This window comes from Nicotiana sylvestris, chromosome 2, assembly GCF_000393655.2.
Source record: "Nicotiana sylvestris chromosome 2, ASM39365v2, whole genome shotgun sequence".
Lineage (NCBI taxonomy): Eukaryota > Viridiplantae > Streptophyta > Magnoliopsida > Solanales > Solanaceae > Nicotiana > Nicotiana sylvestris.
The window spans coordinates 107,591,349-107,611,769 of record NC_091058.1 but is presented as its reverse complement, the minus strand read 5'-3'; the positions used below and the strand labels follow the sequence as shown (position 1 = coordinate 107,611,769).

At 36.5% G+C, this 20,421-nt stretch overlaps 1 protein-coding gene across 1 annotated transcript; it reads left to right on the top strand.

The window, feature by feature from the left end:
- The first annotated feature begins 11,927 nt into the window (after positions 1 to 11,927).
- On the top strand, positions 11,928 to 15,807 carry LOC104230116 (protein OBERON 3). The gene is made up of 2 exons (XM_009782856.2): positions 11,928 to 13,984; positions 15,080 to 15,807. Exons 1-2 carry the CDS (start codon positions 12,127 to 12,129, stop codon positions 15,643 to 15,645), a joined length of 2,424 nt encoding a protein of 807 aa, XP_009781158.1. The 5' UTR covers positions 11,928 to 12,126; the 3' UTR covers positions 15,646 to 15,807.
- The last annotated feature ends 4,614 nt before the right edge of the window (positions 15,808 to 20,421 follow it).

Here is a 20,421-nt window from a genome sequence, read left to right as displayed (position 1 = left end):
ACTTGGACTTTTCTTGCCCCAGCATAAGTTTTAATAAAAGAATCTACAATCATTTCAAAAGAATTAATAGAATGCTCAGTAAAAAAGAATACCAAGTTAAAGCACCCTTCGTTAGGGTTTCGCCAAATTTTTTCAAGAAAATGGATTCGATCTCATGCTGAACAAAGTCATTCCCCTTTACAGCCGTAGTGTAAGTCGTGATATGCTCCTGCGGATCCGAAGTCCCATCATACTTCGGAATATCTGACATCTTTAAATCTTTTTAGAATCAACTCTGGGACTGCACTTAGTTTGAACGGCAACTGTATATACTTCTTGGAGTTCGGTCCCTTTAGCACCGGTGATGCTCCCAGGATTTGATCCATCCGAACATGGAATTCTTTAGCGTTTCGGTCCATTTGTTCATTCATCTCCTTCATGAATCTCATGAGCTCGGTCTTGAAAGGATCATTGGCGTTGTGATCGTTCCCAAATCCACTATTTGTACCACCTGCCTCATTCAAATTGAACTCCTCCTTTGGAGCATCGTTACCGGTTCTTTGAAATGTTTGATTTGCAGGGATGCTGGGAGGAATACGAACTCCTCCATTAGAGTTATTGGAAGCAACCGAAAGCGTCTATTTCAATTCTGTCATCACCCGATCTTGTCTTGAGAGGTGATTCATAATTTTCCTTTGTTGCTCTCTCAAGATTTTGATCGTTTCAACAACGTGTTTGTCATCCGCATCATCAGGAGTTGGACTTCTCACATGACGAGAATTTTGACCTTCGCGAACTGGAATTGTTTCATCTCCTTCTTAGTGAGTTTCGCTAGTTGAATCATCACGCTACAATATATCCCCAAGTTCGTTAGGTGCTCCAACATTATAGGAATTGTTCACATCGTTAGCCGCCATATCTGATTTTTTTTTTTTGCAAACAGAAAATAATAAAACTTTGTTAATAACAGATGAATGGATCGAAGTAATTATACAATTGTATATGTCCCACAGTGGGCGCCAAACTATTTACCCGTAAAATGATATAGTTGAATTTGTTACGTGGTTTATAGACACATCAATTAATTTGATCCAGAAATATGAAATAAATAAGAACAGAAGTAAGATTATAAAAATAATTTAAGGAAAATACGGTGTGGCTATGAGTTTAGCTTTTCTGATAGCAATAGCAAGAACAATACTAAGAATAAAGTAAAGAGAGCAATTTGATAGAATAAGAGCTCATTTTAGCTTTGCGTACAAAATATATTATGTCATTCAATGGATACAAATTCTCTTATTTATAGCTTTATTCAGGGAGTTAAAATCCTCAAATCAAGCTCTCCTTTCCCAACCGATGTATCCCCTTCAAATCTCTGTCCTCGGTTTTGCCTATCTTCGGAACTTACCCAGTGGTTACATATTTGTAACCGGTACCAGCCTTCCGCTGGCTCATCTCTTGTCTGTGTCATCTCATCATTCATCTATCTGTCGCCGCTAATCAATTTTACCCAATACACTTTATGTGTTGCCTTTTTAACACTTCATGTTACTTAGAATGTGCTTATTAAACCCCTTTCATTACTAGCTCGTAAACAAATAGATCGCGTGAACTTCACCCGTGATAACACAACAAAATAACAAATGAAATAAAACCATATGGCCTTTAAGTTATAAAAGAAAGCATTTTAAGCCACACAAAAGAAAACTGTCTTTAGAAAAAAACACTCTCGTCGCCGCCGTCTCTAGTTCTTCTCCATCAACTTAGCCACCCTCCACGAGCCCCATATAAAGAGTACTATTGATTGATAAATTTTTCCTTTCAAATAAATTCAAGTGATGTTTTTGACCAAAATTGTATAATGCATCTAAAAAGTCTTTGGAAAAAATGGGGAAAATAAAAAACGACAACCAAATTCATTTTTATTGGTTGGACTTTTTCTTCATGCTTATTGCACGAGTGCGGAACCAAAATATGGTTTATTTTTACTAAAAATACTCAAATAAGTGTAAAAAAAAAGTTACCAAAGTATATATAACGCCACTAATAGTGGCTCTATATAGTAACGTTAACTGTACCGTTACTGTATAGCGCCACTATTAGTGGCGTTATACTGACAAACTTACATAGCGCCATTAATAGTGGCGCTATATGTATATTACCTGAAGACATAGCGCCATTAATAGTGGCGCTATACCCCTTAATACAAATCCTCCATCTTCTTCTTCTTCGTTCCATCTCCCTCATTTTCATTTCTGGTCCCACCACCACCACCACCACCACCACTGATTCTGCCCCCATTTTTAAAAAAATAAAATAAAATTTGGGTCCCCCCGTCACATAAAAGTTTAATATTTGTGGTCCCACTGTCGAGTAGAGCTTCGTGTTATTGTGGATTCACTCTTCCGGAGTCAAAATTTCGATCTATCTACATTTCGAAAATTCTAAATCGAGGTATTTCGATTTATTTTAAGTTGAAACTTTTATAACAATGCATATTACTTGATTTGTATGTGTTCTATTTCGGTTTGTGTTTATTTTTTCCGAAACTAGCATGTTAAATTTTATCCGGATTTAATTTTAGTGTTGTATAAAAATATGTAAATTAGTCTAAAAAATGTGTTTGTTAATATCCTCATGTATATTTATGTGTTTTTATGCCGTTTAGTTTAGATTATTTTTTAGCGTAGTAAAATGTATACTTTTTTAGCGTAGTAAAACGTAGACCTTTTTAGCGTAGTAAAACGTAGACCCCTTTAGCGTAGTAAAATGTAGAGCCTTGTAGCGTAGTATTATGTAGTAATTATTTAATTATCTTATATTCTAGCACGAAACCCATAATTATAAATATATATATATATATTTCTTACAATTAATTTATTAAAAAATATGAATAAAAATTATAAAAAACATAAAATTATTAATGATAGTTTGGTACCACTGGGCCTCAGAAAATCTAGCACGAAACCCATAATTATAAAATATATATATATATATATTATTTTTACAATTTAGTTATTAAATAAATATGAATAAAAATTATTAAAAAAATATAAAATTATTAATGATAGTTTGGTACCACTGAGCTTCAGAAAATCTAGCACGAAACCCATAATTATAAAAATTATATATATATATATATATATATATATATATATATATATATATATATATATATATATATATAATTTTTACAATTAAGTTATTAAAAAATATGAATAAAAATTATTAAAAAAACATAAAATTATTAATGATAGTTTGGTACCACTGGGCCTCAGAAAATCTAGCACGAAACCCATAATTATAAATATATATATATATATATATATATATTATTTTTACAATTTAGTTATTAAATAAATATGAATAAAAATTATTAAAAAACATAAAATTATTAATGATAGTTTGGTACCACTAAGCTTCAGAAATTCTAGCACGAAACCCATAATTATAAAAATTATATATATATATATAATTTTTAAAATTAAGTTATTAAAAAATATGAATAAAAATTATTAAAAAAATATAAAATTATTAATGATAGTTTGGTACCACTGGGCACGAAACCCATAAGTATATATATAATTTTTACAATTAAGTTATTAAAAAATATGAATTTAAATTATAAAAACACACATAAATTTTAATGATAGTTATTAAAAATTATGAATTTGCAGTTGACGACATGGATGCACCTATACATCCCGGCCCTCGGACGTCGGAGCTACTACCCCTACAGCCCCAGCATAGATCCGAGCATATATGGGGGGGGGGGGAGAGTTGCTTACGCAGACTTTTCGGGGCAGGAGAGTGGATTTATTGTGGGAGTTTTTGACTCCTCCCCGCGTTCTACATCCCCGTGTGGTCCATCACTTGGAGGAGATGGGATTATATAGGATCATTATCATTGGCCGGATACAGCTCGACTATGCTTTGATCACGACGTTGATTGAGCGGTGGCGACCAGAGACGCACACTTTCCATCTGCCCATCGGCGAAGCCACCATCACACTCCAGGACGTCGAGATTTTATATGGCCTGTCCACCGATGGCTTGCCAGTTTTACTGCCTGGGAACATGAGATATTTTAACCGGGCTTCATATATGGATATGCTGCACAGGCTCACGGGCTTCAGGTCCGAGGACCTAGATGTAGCAATTGGGAGTAGTCGTATGCAGTTGGTCCCCATTAGAGACCACTTGGTGCAGATCCACGATACTATCACCGACGACTCAGCGGAGGTGGATATGGAGCAATATACGAGGCTGTTGTTGCTCCTTCTATTTTGGGGGGTCTTGTTCCCGAACACTTCAGGGAACCTAGTGAGCCTTCGTTTTCTGCATCATATTGCGGACTTTGATGATACAGTCAGCTACAGCTGGGGTGGTGTTGTCCTATCTTTTTTGTACAGGCAGATGTGCCGGGCATCCATGGGCACACAGAGAGACGTTTCTGGCTTTCTGCCACTTCTACAGGAGACAACTTATTCAAATAATTTGTCGTTTAGTTCCAATTCTACCTAGTTATAGTTAATCTTTACGTCAACTTTCTGTTTTAGGTTTGGGTGTGGGAGCGATTTCTGCAACTTCGGCCACATCTACCACAGCTACCGGCTAATGTACATATTCCTGATCTCCCTCTAGCTTGTAGGTGGGTATTGCGTCGTAGACTTGCACGAGAGTATCATGGCCATCATAATCTCCCCTTCTGTAGGGATGTGTTGGATTTTCTGGAGGATGCACAGGTGAATATCTAACTAAACTTACCAATTATTTTTTAACTAGGTGTTGCGCATACTAACGGTTTGTGTTATTATTTGATAGTTCATCTGGACGCCGTACAGCGAAGAGCTGATAGGTACCCTGCCAGCGTATTGCACGCACGGTCGCCATATTTGGAGGGCTTCCGTCCCTCTCACGTGCCTCGATATTGTTGAGCATCATGCCTCAGAGCGAGTATTTCGTCAGTTTGGATTTTCGTAGTCTATACCGACTCAGTCTGCATGGGATCCTTTACATTATGAGAGAGATGATAGGATGAGAGTGGACGACACATTTATTGAGTGGCTGACAGCGCAGTTGGGTATTTGGGACAGCCGAGGGGACTTGACCCCAGCTCCGCAACACTTTCCTATCGAAGTTTATATGGCATGATACCACACTGTTTCCCGACTTTTTATCGAGAACCCAGTTCATCAGGTAGATGGTCGATACGTCTCATACGCCGGGAGACATGAGGCTCTGGTATGTTTTCTGTTATTATCAATTACTTTAATAGTAATTTCTAGTCAAATACGTAGTTTATATTAAAAACTTTTGTGCAGGCGATTGGATTGCATACCGTATATCGTATGGGGCAGCAGATGCAGAGTTATGTCCACGACCCTGTGATCATGCAGGACTATAGTCGTCGCTTAATGGATGTGGCTGCCCAGACACTGCAGCGAGGCCGATCGGATCAACGTTTGGCGCACCAGCCAGATTATGTTGACCCAGCCACATACCAGCGAGGTCGTGGTATGCCACGGGGTGGTGGCCGACGAGCTGTTGTTGCTCCACGACGACCTGCTGGTGTTGGACGACGTGGTCATGGGCGGAGAGGAGGTCCCCAACAAGGGGGCTTTGAGGATCTTACTGATGATGTTGCTGCTGATATGGGAGGTGGCATGCATGAGACCGACATGCCGTCTTATAGCCTTGGCATTTATGACACTCCAGGGACATCGCAGGTGACCCCATCGGGTCAATTCTTGATCATGGGCTCGGATTTTCAAGGAGTGGAGTTGGGTAGATATTTTCCTGGCCCGCCTACCACTGATGAGTCTCGACCGATCCGAGATTTTGATAGTGGGCACCGACTGAGTTATGGCAGCTCATCACATGCGTAGGTATGAGTTTATTAGTATTAATTTTATTACTGTTTTTACTATAACTTATTTATTTTGTTTTAACTTTATTAATTTACTTTTTTAGGCTTCATACGATGCTGCGACAGATGACTACATTCAGGATCCAGACACGATTATGGTAAGACAATATAAATTTTTGTGAATTGTTATGTAGTTTTCTATACTAAGTTTCATATTATTATGTAGCCTTCTACTGGAGCTGACAATACCACCGATACATGTCATCCTGTGCCGCATCCGGCCATAAGGAGACGACTTGATGATGATGATCCTGATAGCGTACCTGGGCGGCAGGGGATGCGCCTCAGGCCAACGGCTACTTTGAGATACACCGGATGCGGGACACATTGATTCGGTCTTCCATATTTTTGTTTTTTTGGTGTAAATAATATTTTTTGTACATTAACAACAATATTTAGTCGAATATGACAGTTACTTTTTTTAGTTCTCATTTCGTTTTATAGTTTTTGGTATAGTAACACAACAACTTAAACTTAACTTCCACTTAAATTAAAATAAAATTTAGTACAACAAACAAGGAAAACATTACTACAACACAAACACAAACATAACAGGCCAACATAATAAAAATACATGACATATGAAAATGACACTAAACACATACACGTCAATGCTCCATCCTCAGTTGTCATTTATTCTTCGCTCCAACCACTTAAATCGTTCTTCCATTTGTTCTTTTTCTTCTTCTAACTCTTTCACTCTCGCCTTCACCTCCGCAAGTTCCCGTTTATATTTTTCGTTGCGTTCCTTGTGTGCTTCACAATTCCATTCTGCTCTCCATTTTTTATCTTCCACCTCCTTCAGTTTCTCCCTCATTTCTGTAATAATTCTATCTCCCTCCTTTTGTATTCTATGCTGGTATAACAACATATTATGAAATTCCTGTAATCTATCCCTGTAGCTTTCCTGATAACATGGTTCCTCAGCCCATTCATCAAATTCACAAGTAGGTTCGTCGGGTTGCTTGTACAACTTGTTCATACAGCACCAATAGCGGCGTCCAACGTTAGCACCTTCCCACCCACAATCCATCATGCATGGTTTTCCACATAAGCAAATTGGTGGACGACCAGGTTGAGCCATTTGTGAACTATTTGCTTATAATAAAAACCTTACTTACTTTTAATGAAATATTTCTTGGGGGAAATTTTTAGCACACAAAATAACTACAATGACCCCATTATTTATAGGCTAAACAAGACACATATAGCTCCATATCTAATGGCGCTATATTAGATAGCGCCATATCTAATGGCGCTATATTAGATAGCGCCATATCTAATGGCGCCATATCATGATGTTGACGAGACGACTTTATGTCAGCCGGTCACACATATCTAATGGCGCCATATCATGATGTTTTCAGCTTTTTCAGTTCGACAAGACAAGACACACATAGCGCTATATGTATATTTTGTGTATTAAATATCGTGATAGCGACAAGACAACACACATAATAAATATACCGATAATTATATTAAATTATTATTTAAATAGGTAAAAAGGGAAAGTACAAATCATAATTAACAAACAAGAAAATATTATTTCATAAATACTTAAATCGTATACATAACAACTAATTATTACAACATGAACTCATGGGTAGTTAGGTACAATAGAAGAACACCCGCCCTGAGCTTGATTATTGTTGCCACCCAAAGGACATTTTCTACGGTCGTGGCCTGTTTGCGAGCATATACCACATTTGCGTGCATATACGATATCACTAACATCCATTTGGTTCCGTATACGCGTTCTCTTCTGCACCTGTCTTTTACGCAAATAGGACTTGTTACACACCATTTTAAATGGTTCTGGGGGCCAGTAATGCTCAGAACCCACTGGTTGCAACTGACCACTATATGTGTTTAGGTATTTGGAAACACTATATTGTTGATCAATATAGTTGGTCTCCGCATAACCAACACGTTGAAAACACTTGATGGCATGTGAACAAGGCATGTGGTAGATTGACCATTTCCCACATGAGCATAACCTTGTGGATTCATTTACAGTATGTACATTATTACCCCGATTATTATGGATAGCGGTGCGAACTTCAAAAATACCTCGTTCGTTATCATATTGCAAAAAGGAATGCCAATGTGCTCGCCGTCTGTATTTCTCTAATCTCTTCATAGGCACTGGCATAAATTCAACACCCCTTTCCATCAATTCCGTTGCAGCTGCAGACCGTTGTACAAACCTCTCCGCCATCTGCTTGAACGACATACGCACCATGGCTGTGACGGGCAATCCTCTTGCCGACTTTAATAACCCGTTGAAGGATTCTGACACGTTTGTAGTAAGAATTCCCCAGCGTCTGCCACCATCTGCATGCAACGTCCACTTTTCAGGATCATGTCGCATTAACCAACGATATGCTGCATCGTCTTCTTGCCTGATAGAATCCATATGCCTCCGGAATTTATGTTGTTGGTGGTCTGTTGCTGCCATCCACATCAAATCATGTAGATCTTTTTGGGATGTGCCTTCTTGAAATTGGCCTTAAAGTGCCTCACACAGTAACGATGGTATGCATAAGGTTCTTGCCAGGCAGGAAGGTTCTCCACAGAACTTAATATACCCCCGTACCGATCAGATATTAGACAAATACCTGAACGATGTTTGACAACGTGCTCTTTCAAGTGGTTCAAAAACATTGTCCATGTCTCTGTGCTTTCATTTGCACAAATAGCAAAGGCTAGAGGAAATATTTGTCCATTAGCATCCACAGCCACCGCTATCAATACGGAATTGAATATATATTCTGGTTTACCCGGACTCCGCTCAAGCTTCCATTCAATAATTGTTCCGGGGTTAAAGTGCTGCAGTGCAGCCATGTAGCTAGACAGATCTGCAAATGACTTATCCCAGTTACCATAGACTATTTCAAACGCTCTTTTGCGCCCAAGATATGCCTTTCTTTTAGTAATTGTGTGGCCATATTCCTGGTAGACTGCTGTAATGCACTCTTTGATTTTATACCTTATGGACGCTTCGATGTGCGGAATAAGTACAAGAGATATCAAGTCAATATCCAAGTTGAAGTGATTCCCGTTGAAAGTGTCCATTTCGCATGTGTGGGTGGGAATGTATTTACCCACTTTCCACATACCTGTTTTCTTCTTCGACGCACGCAACATCCAATTACATGGCCAAAACCACCTGCGGCAAATAGCCTTGTATACCGTCGGACTTGACTCCGATACCTGCATCTCACGACACTCTTTAACATTGTGCATTTTACAAGCCCTGCTTACGCGTGCTTTATCAGGAAAAAGCATCCCCTTTGCAAGCACCGTTGGTCTAGACTCATCCCACATTGTTGTCCGGATTTTATCAAAATCCCTTGTGAGAGCTTCCACATCCGGCACGACTGGCAAGTTATCAATATAAGGAATCTCCCTTGAATGAAACGGCACTTCAGACTCGTTCACTTTTCGTCTATGGGGGGCTCTCTTCAAATCCGGTCCTTCCTCCTCGTCCTCTTCATCACCATCCTCACGAGCAAATGGTGTCTCGTCTCCCGATTCATCGGCATTGTTATCGTAATCGTTGTTCTCTTCCTCACTCTGTTCATCTGCCAGATCCTGATGTAATACGTCGTTTTCGGGAAATTGAGTGAGTACGGGTAGTTCAACTTGCTCGTTTTCACTGCACATTTCAACAAAAATATAAGCTACTAAATTAATAAATGCTTTATATATGGCTGTAGCTTTTCACTTACAAGTTGTAATGTGATGACATTCCATGATGGACGTTTTCAGTTAGGTGATGACTACCGGATGGGTCATTTGTAAAATTCATATCCGGCCGGTACCCCCTATTAAATAAATGAGCGTTAAAATTAATTCAATACGCAAAAATATACATAATTAACACAAACGAAAATTGAAGTTTACCACTCTTCTTGTGAATTATGGAAATCAGGGTATAAATTATTTTTTCGCTGCTCATTCGCCGACGGTGATAAATTTAAATCAAGAAAAATTCTTTCATCTGGAACATGTCCGGCAAAAACTGATCCAGAATAACCACCCGATGACTGGGGGTTATCTCTACTACGCACAACCTCATTTTTTGGAACGTCTTCGACCTTCACGTACATCTCCAACATTGTGATTACAAGAAATTCCCGGCATTCGTCCGGAGTCCTCAAGAAATCACTCAAAGTGTCATCATCGTCGATGTTAAACTCTGAGTAAAAAGCAACCCCTTGCGGCGTAACGGAATACGGATATCTTCCGGTTACTTTGAGTATCACTCTCATACTCATTTTTTTGCATAACAACGATATCAATGTTTCGTACTCCATTGAAAGTGGCAATTTAACATTACACTTAGCAGGTAAACTGTAGCCCACAGAGTTATTCTCCATCACAACCTCACCCCCCAATATAATGATACTCTTATTCTATGTTCTTCAGACATAATGAAAAAATGCTGGAGAATTTAACAACAATAGAAACCAACAAGAGTTAAAAAAAATTTGAATGAAGTTGTGGCGATTCTACGATGTTTATATAGAAAATGGCTAGCCGGGTTATTTTTTTTTTTGTATATAGCGCCAAAAAAAGTGGCTTTATACGCATTTAAATTATTGAACTCAGACATTATTGGTGGGGTCAGGTAATAAGGCATATAGCGCCACTATTAATGGCGCTATGTAAGTTTGTCAGTATAACGCCACTAATAGTGGCGCTATACAGTAACGGTACAGTTAACGTTACTGTATAGCGCCACTATTAGTGGCGTTATATATACTTTGATAACTTTTTTTTTACATTTATTTGAGTATTTTTAGTAAAAATAAACCATATTTTGGTTCCGCGCTCCTTATTGCACGTTGTGTGTTATTCTTACCATTATTATTATTCCGACGAAAGTGCTACGAATAAAAGTCAATGAAAGCCACACTGGCGAATCTGCCACTTGCATGCAACGCGGGACCCACGGGTTGGAAATTGTAATTCACCTCCTAATCAGGGTCATTTCTGTAATTAGGCATCTAGAGCCCACAAATTTCAACACTTGTGAGTTGGGTCTCTCTTTGACTCTTGGCACCGCGTTAAGAATTCAAAGAACTAGAATGCAGTCATTTAAATGGAAAAAAGAAATTAATAATTTAATGAGGAAAAGGAAATGACAGGAAAAAAGTAATTGATTTGCAAGAATACTCCCTGAATTTTGATTTAATTAGAAATGTGCCTCCAATGCTAAGAAAAAGCTATTCATCCAAAAAAATGATGGAATATAAGCTTAACTATAATAAATTTGTGAGAAGATATGATATTTGTTTATATGAGTTGAAATATGCAACATTTCCTGAGGGTTAATACTTGCTATATGAGTTGTGATATGTAACATTTCTTGAGACAACAAAGACTATTTCTCATAAAATTGTATAATTTTGATCTATAACAACGACCGCTCCTGCGATCCAACGTCAAAGGTCTAACCCCGCTTCTGCGATGCCCTCTCTGCTTCTGCGGATGCGCATCAGCGCCCCTAGCTCCGCATTTGCGGCCCTTTGCTCAGGTGGTTCGGGATCGCTTCTACGACCATAACGCCACATCTGCGGCCCTTTTCACGTAGGTGCAATTGCACCAGACCCTAGCTGTTTTAGCTCTTTCTCAAACTCCAAGTTAATATATATATATTTGCTAACACTATATTGATCAATAAATTTCACATATCTAATGGTTTGTTAATTTGATTTTGTTTATTCTTTATCCCATATATTAACTTAATCTTGTATGGATCTATTTTACAAGAGTTATAGCGAAATTTATTGTTATTATTACTCTAGTTTTGTCTTCAAGTGTATATATTTTGTTACTAGTATATTATAATTGACTACTATTCCACTAGATAACAAAATAAATAAAAAAAAGTCTAAACTTTATTTTTGGGCAGATTATCAAATATCCAAAACTTGGGGGAGCCTTTAAGCAATTTAAAACGTAAAAGACAGATATACAGCCGTTGCAAGTGGAGTCTAAATATTTTAATTTTCTCTAGAGAAAGTAGAAAGAGAAAGAGAAGACAGCTATGTCGTGCAGAGCAGAAGATACTGTTAGCGTCAAGATTCTCTGAACAGCTTCTCTCTTCTTTTGTTGTCTGGAAATTCTCCTATCTATCTATCTTCTATCCGTAAGTTCTTTGATCCTCGTGCTCTCAGTTTTCTTTCTTCATTTTTATTTTTTCATTAAAAATGGTGGAAAATTCAACCGAGTCCGATAACAAGGTAAAAGAGAACAGTAAATCCGAGGAGAATACTGTTGAAGGGACAAGCTTTGGAACATTAGGAGAAAAGGGTATTCAATTTCTTGGGAAATCAGTATCAGAAATGAAAATGGTCAGTGATGCTCATCCTAGCTATCAAGAGTTGACTCTTAGTTACCTTTGTGAGAAGGGATTTCAAGAAAGAGATGTTTTTGAGAAAGTAGGTAGCAGTTATAAAGGGAAAGAAGTGATGGTATTAGGTGAGGATCAGAATGAGGAAAGTAATAACAGATGGGTAGAAAGGGATTTTCTTCAATTGAATAATGAGAGTAGAGGGAATGGGAATTCATCTAAAAGGGATTCTGTTGAGGATGAGGAAATTGAGGCAGCTAATAGAGAGAAGAAACCTAAGATTGAAACCCTTAACCTTTCTTTGGCTTTGCCTGATGTTTCACTCTCTTTAGCTGGCTCAAATAGGGTGGTCCCAAATGGTGGTGATCTTCCTTCTAGGTTGAGGCCTAGTAGGAGTGTACAGTCATTAGAACCATCACTTAACAATACAAGAACCACTCATTCCAATGATTTCACAGCTGCATCATTGTCTTGCTCCTATTCCCACGCCTTTTCCCACAACCCTAGTTGCTCGCTTACGCATAATTCAACGGAGTATTATGAACATTCCATGGGGAGTCATCGAAGGGGCAGCGATCACATCTGGAATTGTGGAGAAGGAACTAATGGTTCAGTTCATAGCCGGTTTAGGCCAATTGGAGATGGGGGTGTTGCTCTGGCGAATAACTATGGCGGAAGTTTTGCTCTTGGGAGCCAAGTTTTACATAAGGAGACGTGTAATAACAGTGTTTATAGGACTACAAGCTCGGATAACATTTCGTTTTTCCCATCTGAGTTGCCCGCAAGACCAAGAATTGATGGTCAATCGGGCGATTCAAGGGGAAGAGGTTCAGAAAGTCTCAGAGGTTTGGAGAGTATGGATGGAGGACGGGCTCGTAAGATTTCTAGGCCTGAGAGAATCCTTAGAGAAATAGTTTCTGAATCTATTCCTCTTATGGCTCAGATTGTGCAAGAGCTTCCTGATGAAACAGTTGAATCGACAAAGGAATACTTGAGGAGCCTAATTGCAACACCTGAGAGAAAAGACGAATTAGTTGGCCTTCAGAACAGGCTACATAGGAGATGTGATCTTACCAACGAGACTCTCGCAAAGTGTCACAAGACTCAACTGGAGCTTTTTGTTGCAATAAAAATGGGTCTCGGGAGCTTCTTATCTAGCAAAAAGTCCCCACCAACAACTGAACTAGTGGAAATTTTCTTACTTGAAAGGTGTCGAAATATAAACTGCATGAGGGTATTGCCTGTTGAGGATTGTGAATGCAAGATTTGCTCAACAAAGAAGGGATTCTGCAGTGAATGCATGTGTCCGGTTTGTTTGAACTTCGATTGTGCCAATAATACTTGCAGTTGGGTTGGGTGTGATGCATGTTCACACTGGTGTCATGCTGTTTGTGGTATTCAGAGGAATCTTATAAAGCCAGGTCCAAGCTTCAAAGGGCCTGCCGGGACAACTGAAATGCAATTTTACTGTCTTGGATGTGGTCATGCATCTGAAATGTTTGGATTTGTTAAAGATGTCTTCACGTCTTGTGCAAAAGATTGGGGTGAAGAAACATTGATGAAAGAGCTTGACTGTGTTCAGAAAATCTTCCAAGGGAGTGAAGATTTTAAAGGCAAGGAGTTGCATGTTAAGGCTGCTGAATTGCGTAGTAAGCTAGAGAAAAAGATGATTTCTCGTCCGGATGTCTGCAATTTCATCTTTCAGTTCTTTAATTGTAAGTATACCTACCAAACCACATTATTTCTTTATTTTTCTCATTTCAGCTGTTAGCTTTGAGGTTAGTTCTTTGTACTGGTAATCTGAGCAAATTTCTAGGTTAATTCACTATTCTCTCTTTCTTGCTTTTGGTTTTTCTTTGTTTCTTTTATTATGTGAATCACTTTTGTAATTTAGAATGTATATTTGCAAAGAACACCTCTCAAGGACTGGTTATTTATATTAGTGACCTCGTTTAATTTTATCGGTTGTCCCTGACAGGACATAAGTAATCCTTGTTTAATATGGCCATAGCTAAGACTTCGAGCTGTGCTTCTTTTGGATATGATAAAAATAAAATAGGAATTTTAGTGTTACCAATAAAAAGAGAATATTGCTGACATTTTATAGTGAAATGAATACGGAGCATCGGGGAATAAAGGCTATGATCAATATGCTTAGAAACCTTCCTTTTCTCCTTTGTTGTTCCTATCTCATGTCTGCTTATCTGGATATTGCACTGAAGAAACTGAACCCCTCTGAAGATGCAAATTATTTGGACTTCCAATGGCAAACAATACGCATTTTTCTTGCAAAAACGAAAGATAAGTTCCTTATGCCTTATGGAGAAATAAATTTTGAATATAAAGATGATAATCAATGATTTAACATCACATCACTGCTTCAAGTGTATCAGTTAATGATTTCCATATTGAACGCTTCAGTGACTGAGCAACAAAGCCCTTTAGTGACAGCTTTGAGTGATTTATCTATTTTTGAATTAATGACTTATTAAATTTTTGTAGTGAGCAAGAAAGTAACTTCATATATTTTGGGAATTAAGAGCTGAAGTGTTTAGAGATGCCCTTAAAACTCTTCTTTCTGAGGAATTATTCATTTATTTACCGGGGAACATCTTTTTTTAAAAAAAAATAAATAAGAACCATGGGAAACTATTTACTCGTAAGCAGGCTTCATGTTTCAGTTGAGATCATATTGTCCAGTGATATATATACCTATCAATTATGTGCTTATTGAGTATGACCTGATGATTGCCTTATCTGTTTGCGCGAATGTCTATCTAATTTCAGTTAACTTTGTTCTTTGATTAAAGACGCAGATGGGCTATCAGAGTTTCCTCCATCCAACTTTCCTGATAAAGACTTTAGTAGTCAAGCTGGTCCCAAAAAAGATGCGGTTGCTCTTCCTGCATCTACCTCGCTTGCTCCCAAATCTTCCTTCTACAACATAAGCTCTTCAAGTGGAAGAAAAGATATTATGATGTTTGATGAGCGTCAGCAGAAAGATGTTAAATTGGTTGAAGACGAATGGTCTGTGAAGCGGCTAAAGAAAGACGATCTTGATAGCTTGGAAAGCATCGTGCGGATCAAAGAAGCAGAAGCGAGGATGTTTCAGAATCGAGCAGATGATGCTCGCCGAGACGCAGAGAGTTTTAGACGGGTGGCTAGAATGAAAACGGAGAAACTGGAGGAAGAATATTCAGAAAAACTTGATAAACTCTGCTTGCAGGAGACCGAGGAAAGGAGGAGGAAAAAGTTGGAAGAGCTTAAAGTATTGGAGAATTCACAATGTGATTACTACAAGATGAAAATGAGAATGCAATCTGAGATATCAGGCTTGCTCAAAAGAATGGAAGCAACTAAGCAGCTGTTGGTTTAAGTTTAACTACAAAAGTTGACTATTTCTCAAGTAAAATTGGCAACTAGATGACAAATGGTACTATCTTGTCTTCTGTTTCTTCTTGTTTTAGATTTTACCCAATTCCTTTTATTTGTGAGTTGAATTTTGGTGAACCATTGTAAAATCTTGAATTTTTTCGAACTTCATTGGCTACTTTTCTCACTCAAAACGTGTCTAAGATCCAAAATGCATATGACTACTAATGTATGCTTTAAACTATCAAAAGTCAAAACCACCTGTTGTAGGCTGTGAGGACAAAGATCAAATTAGTTATTTGGAGGTATTTGAAGGTTTTGTATGGTTTAGAATATGTCTGAGCCAGAGTCCGAGAGCTATAAATGTTGCAGTAAAAGGTCATTGGTCTCTACTATTTGCAGCTTGAGTTCAGAATTTTGTCAACTAATGTTGCGCCCTGTAAAGGAACAATTCTGAAATGCAATAATTGGTCTGAGCTAATTCTCTTTATTGTGGAAAAGATTGAGAATCTTCTCCTCATCTCATTCTTTTAGTTAGAGATGTAAATATGGGCCGGGCTAGCCCAGCCCACGTGGGCTTTAGCAATTGACGGGCTGGGCTGGGCTGGGTTAGCCCACCATTTTGATGGGCTTTATAATGGTCAGCCCACCCCAGTCCTATGTGGGCCGCGGGTCCCTATGGGCCGGCCCATCATTTTTTGAAAATATAATTTTATATTTTTTCTTTAAGTAAAAAAATGATTATTTAAAAATTAAAAAATATCTTATTGGAAATAATTCACAAAACTTAATAACTTTTTATGTTGTTCCAATATATCACAATAAATACTAAAAAAGTAAAAGACAGGACTATATTTCATTCACTAAAAGTCAAAACTTAAAACAAATTATTCAAGAGAACGTTCGTGATGTTTATGAGATATCCAACACACCATCTTCGTCAAACCATTTGAATCCGCTTGTGACAAGGTTGTCTTAACATATTCACTTTCATCTACAATTCATATTCAATATTAATTAGTTAAATATTAAAAATAATTAAATTTTAAAAATTGATAATATTTAAATTCACATAAAAAATATTACTAGTTTGAGTTCAGCAAAACCTGTGCAGCCAATTTCAAGTAGTAACAAGTGTTTGGACATTTTCATAATAAATGCAACTTCTGTACTTTGTAAGAACATGCCACCAATGCTAAATGTTGATTCTGATGGTACAATGGTAATAAGAATGCTAAGTACATCATGCACCATCATTGAAAGATCGGGATATCTTCTAGACTTGTCCTTCCAATACATGACAACATCATCTCTTGAAACTTCTCGAGATCAAGTTTTTGTTCCTTTTGGTAAAGATCCAATTCTGACTTTACATCTCTAAAGGCAGTATACTTTTTATTTTTTATATATTTTAAATAAATATTTTATTAGGTCTACGGGCCGGCTAGCCCAGCCTCAGTCAAGCCTCACGGGCCACGGGCTTACTCGGGCCGGGCTTAAAAGCCTCATTTTTAAACGGGCTCCAAAAATTCTAGCCCAACCCTGCTAAATCACGGGCTGGGTTGGGTTGGGCTGGCCCAACGGGCCAAGCCCATATTGACGGCTCTACTTTTAGTATTCCGTTTAGCAATATGTAAATGTGGTTATTTCTTTAACTTTTAATAGTGTCACAAAGTTTTTAATGACTTGTTTTTCGTTTGCCACTGGCTCCTACTATGTTTTATTTATTTTTGGGATCACTTTCTATTGAGGAATTTGTTCTACCGGACCAATTCCTTCTCGAGCGGCATACAATCACACTTAAAAAAAAAAAAAAAGAGAAGGTGCAATTAACATATACTGATATAGTATTACTTCCTCTGTTTCGAATTTCCTTTTTAGTCTGTTTCAAAATAAATGATATATTTTTAAATTTGAAAATGATTCAAGTTTAAACTCTTTATTTTACTTATTTTACCATTTAATGAAAAACTTTTATAATCATGCAAATATCATAGCTCTACAAAGCTTTTACTCGTTAAGTTTTTAATATCACAAGTTTTAATTTTTTTTTTTCCTTAAACTGTGTGCCAAATCAAACTAACTCTTCTAAATTGGAACGGAGGGAGTATATTGGATTTCGGCTGGGCCTGGGAATCACGTACTAGTGCAATTGACCCATAGTTAATATCAAATCAGAGTAAAGGAAATCTGATAAGACCGAAACAGTACTCATCCATTTAATATCTGTGAAGTGGGGGTAGACTCAACAACTCTCCTGAAGCGAGAAATTTTATTTTGGGCGAAACACAACCAACAATAGTTGTGTGAGGGCACCTTTTATTTTGACAAGTGTCCGCTGGGCCCCACCTTGCTGGCAGACTCTCTCTTCCACCTCATTTCCTCAAATTGTGCTAGTTCTACGTTTGCATTTGCAGTTTCGAACACGTAGATAAAATAAATTCATTAGATGTGTAATTTCACTGAAATATATTTATGGCCAAAACCAACATGAGATAGCTTACGAATAATATACTTCCTCCATTTTAATTTACGTCAACCAATTTAATTGGGTACGAAGTTTAAGAAAAGATAGAAAACTTTTAAAATTATGATGTAAAATGAGGTACATATATTTTATATGACTATAAATCATTGAATAAAATTAAATTATTTTCAAATATGAAAAGTGATCATTCTTTTTTGTACGGACTATAAAGAAAATATATTCACATAAATTAAAATGAAGGGGTATAATATCAAATAGTAGGAAACAAGAAATTTTCGGGAAAAGAAGATCTTCTTCCATCTCGTTTTGCAGAACACTTTTGACAAGCATGAATTTCAATAGTTTGACTAATATATTGTAGAGTACTATTTACTACTTGTAAAAAAAAAATAGTATTTCCTCTATCCTAAATTGTCTATCACTTTTCGCTCTTCACGATATAATTAATGTGAACTATAACCAATATTTTAAAATATATTATTTTTATTATATTGACATGAAAAAAATTATAATTTATCATATTTTTTGTAAATTTCTTAAATATCTAAATTTTAACATATTGAGTTTATCTAATCTAATTTAATATTAAAATTACTCAAATTATAACTCTCCAGAAGCAAAAATGAATAATTTGGGACAAAGTGACTAAAGTACAATTCAAAAATTAATTCGGACTTCAAAATGAATGAGCGAGTGAAAGCACATTTGTCCGCGCTCTACCCCCACTTGTCGTTGTCAAACTTCAAATAAATAAATAAATAAATTTGCATTTGAAAAATTGTAGTGGTTAACTGGTTTTATACTTATTAGAATTCTTACATTATGAAATTTAAAAACTAATTAAAAATAATAAATGAGGATATTAGAAAACTGGAATCCTTATAAAATTTAGTTTTGTAGGTGTATTAGGAATAAAAATTCGGAAAACACGGGGAAAAAAAATATAATTTGGATTAATATTAATCCGCATTTTTCTATTTGAATTTTGACAAATGAAGCAAAACTATAAAAAGAGTAAGAGAAACAATCAGACAAATTAAAGAAGAGAAGGGCGTTGGAGAGAAAAAAAGAAAGGAACAAATGGAGAAAGACGTCAAAGGCTGAAGGAGGGGAATTTGAGAAACAAAGATTAAAGAGAGAGTGTCCTAACAAGTGGGACCCTACAACACACTTGTCAAAAATAGGAGGTGCCTCACACAACAATTGTTGGTTGTGCCTCACTCAGAATAAAGTTTCTCCTCCTGAAGCAATTCTATGATCAGACTTCTATCCATGTTGGACATAATAAACTTATGAATTAAGTAGGTGATATACCTAGTTTCGTCCCAGTTATTCATATCCCAGCCGAAACCTAAAAAATGGTATTTTGGACTCAAAATACCTTTATACAGTTAAAAAAAGTTATATTTCTAACTAAAATGCAGTATTATACTGCATTTTAGTTTAACGAAAAGTTAGTTGTTAAAGGAAAACATAGTATAATACTGCGTTTTAATTAATAATTTATTTTTTAATGTAAAATACTTCTCTCATGGGGAAGAAGAAGAACTTTATAATTTAATAGGAAAATGCAATATAATACTATGTTTTCCTAAAACGTAGTATTATATTGCATTTTCCTATTAAATTATAAAGTTCTTCTTCTTCCCCATGAGAGAAGTATTTTACATTAAAAAATAAATTATTAATTAAAACGCAGTATTATACTATGATTTAAAAAAAAAAATTTGATTTGGCCCCATTCGTCTCACAAAAAGTGTAGAGTGTAGGTACCGCATACAACCCAAGCCTTCGATTATTGTGGATTCCTTGTTTCGGGCTCAAAATTTCAAATTTTCGACATTTCTAAAAAAATAAATCGAGGTATTCCGATTTAATTTATGTCGAAACTCGTATAGTTATGCATATTTATTTTCTTGAATGTGTTTCCATGTTGATTTGTGTTATGTTTGCGATTAAATTTGTATGTTATTTTAATCGGGTTAAATTATTAGTGTTTAGAAAAATAGTTAAAAGTTGAGAAATAATTTTTATTGTTAAAAAAATATTCATAAATTTCTTTTACTGTTTTATATGTAATTTCGTGAATGTTGTGTTCATATGTTTGTTGTTTTTATTTAGTTTAGAATATTTATTTGCTTAAAGAATAGTGGCCTTTTAGCGTAGTAAAATATAGAGCCTTTTAGCGTAGTAAAATATAGAGCCGTTTAGCGTAGAGTCTCTGTAGTTTAAGTATCTACTAACTACAAACTCTATCCAATTACACTTTACAAAAATTAATTATTTAATTTA

Excerpts from the sequence above, each read along its gene's own strand:
- LOC104230116 (XM_009782856.2), top strand. The coding sequence starts at position 12,127 with ATGGTGGAAAATTCAACCGAGTCCGATAACAAGGTAAAAGAGAACAGT. Across the intron at positions 13,985-15,079 it reads CATCTTTCAGTTCTTTAATT|ACGCAGATGGGCTATCAGAG; the intron begins GTAAGTATACCT and ends CTTTGATTAAAG.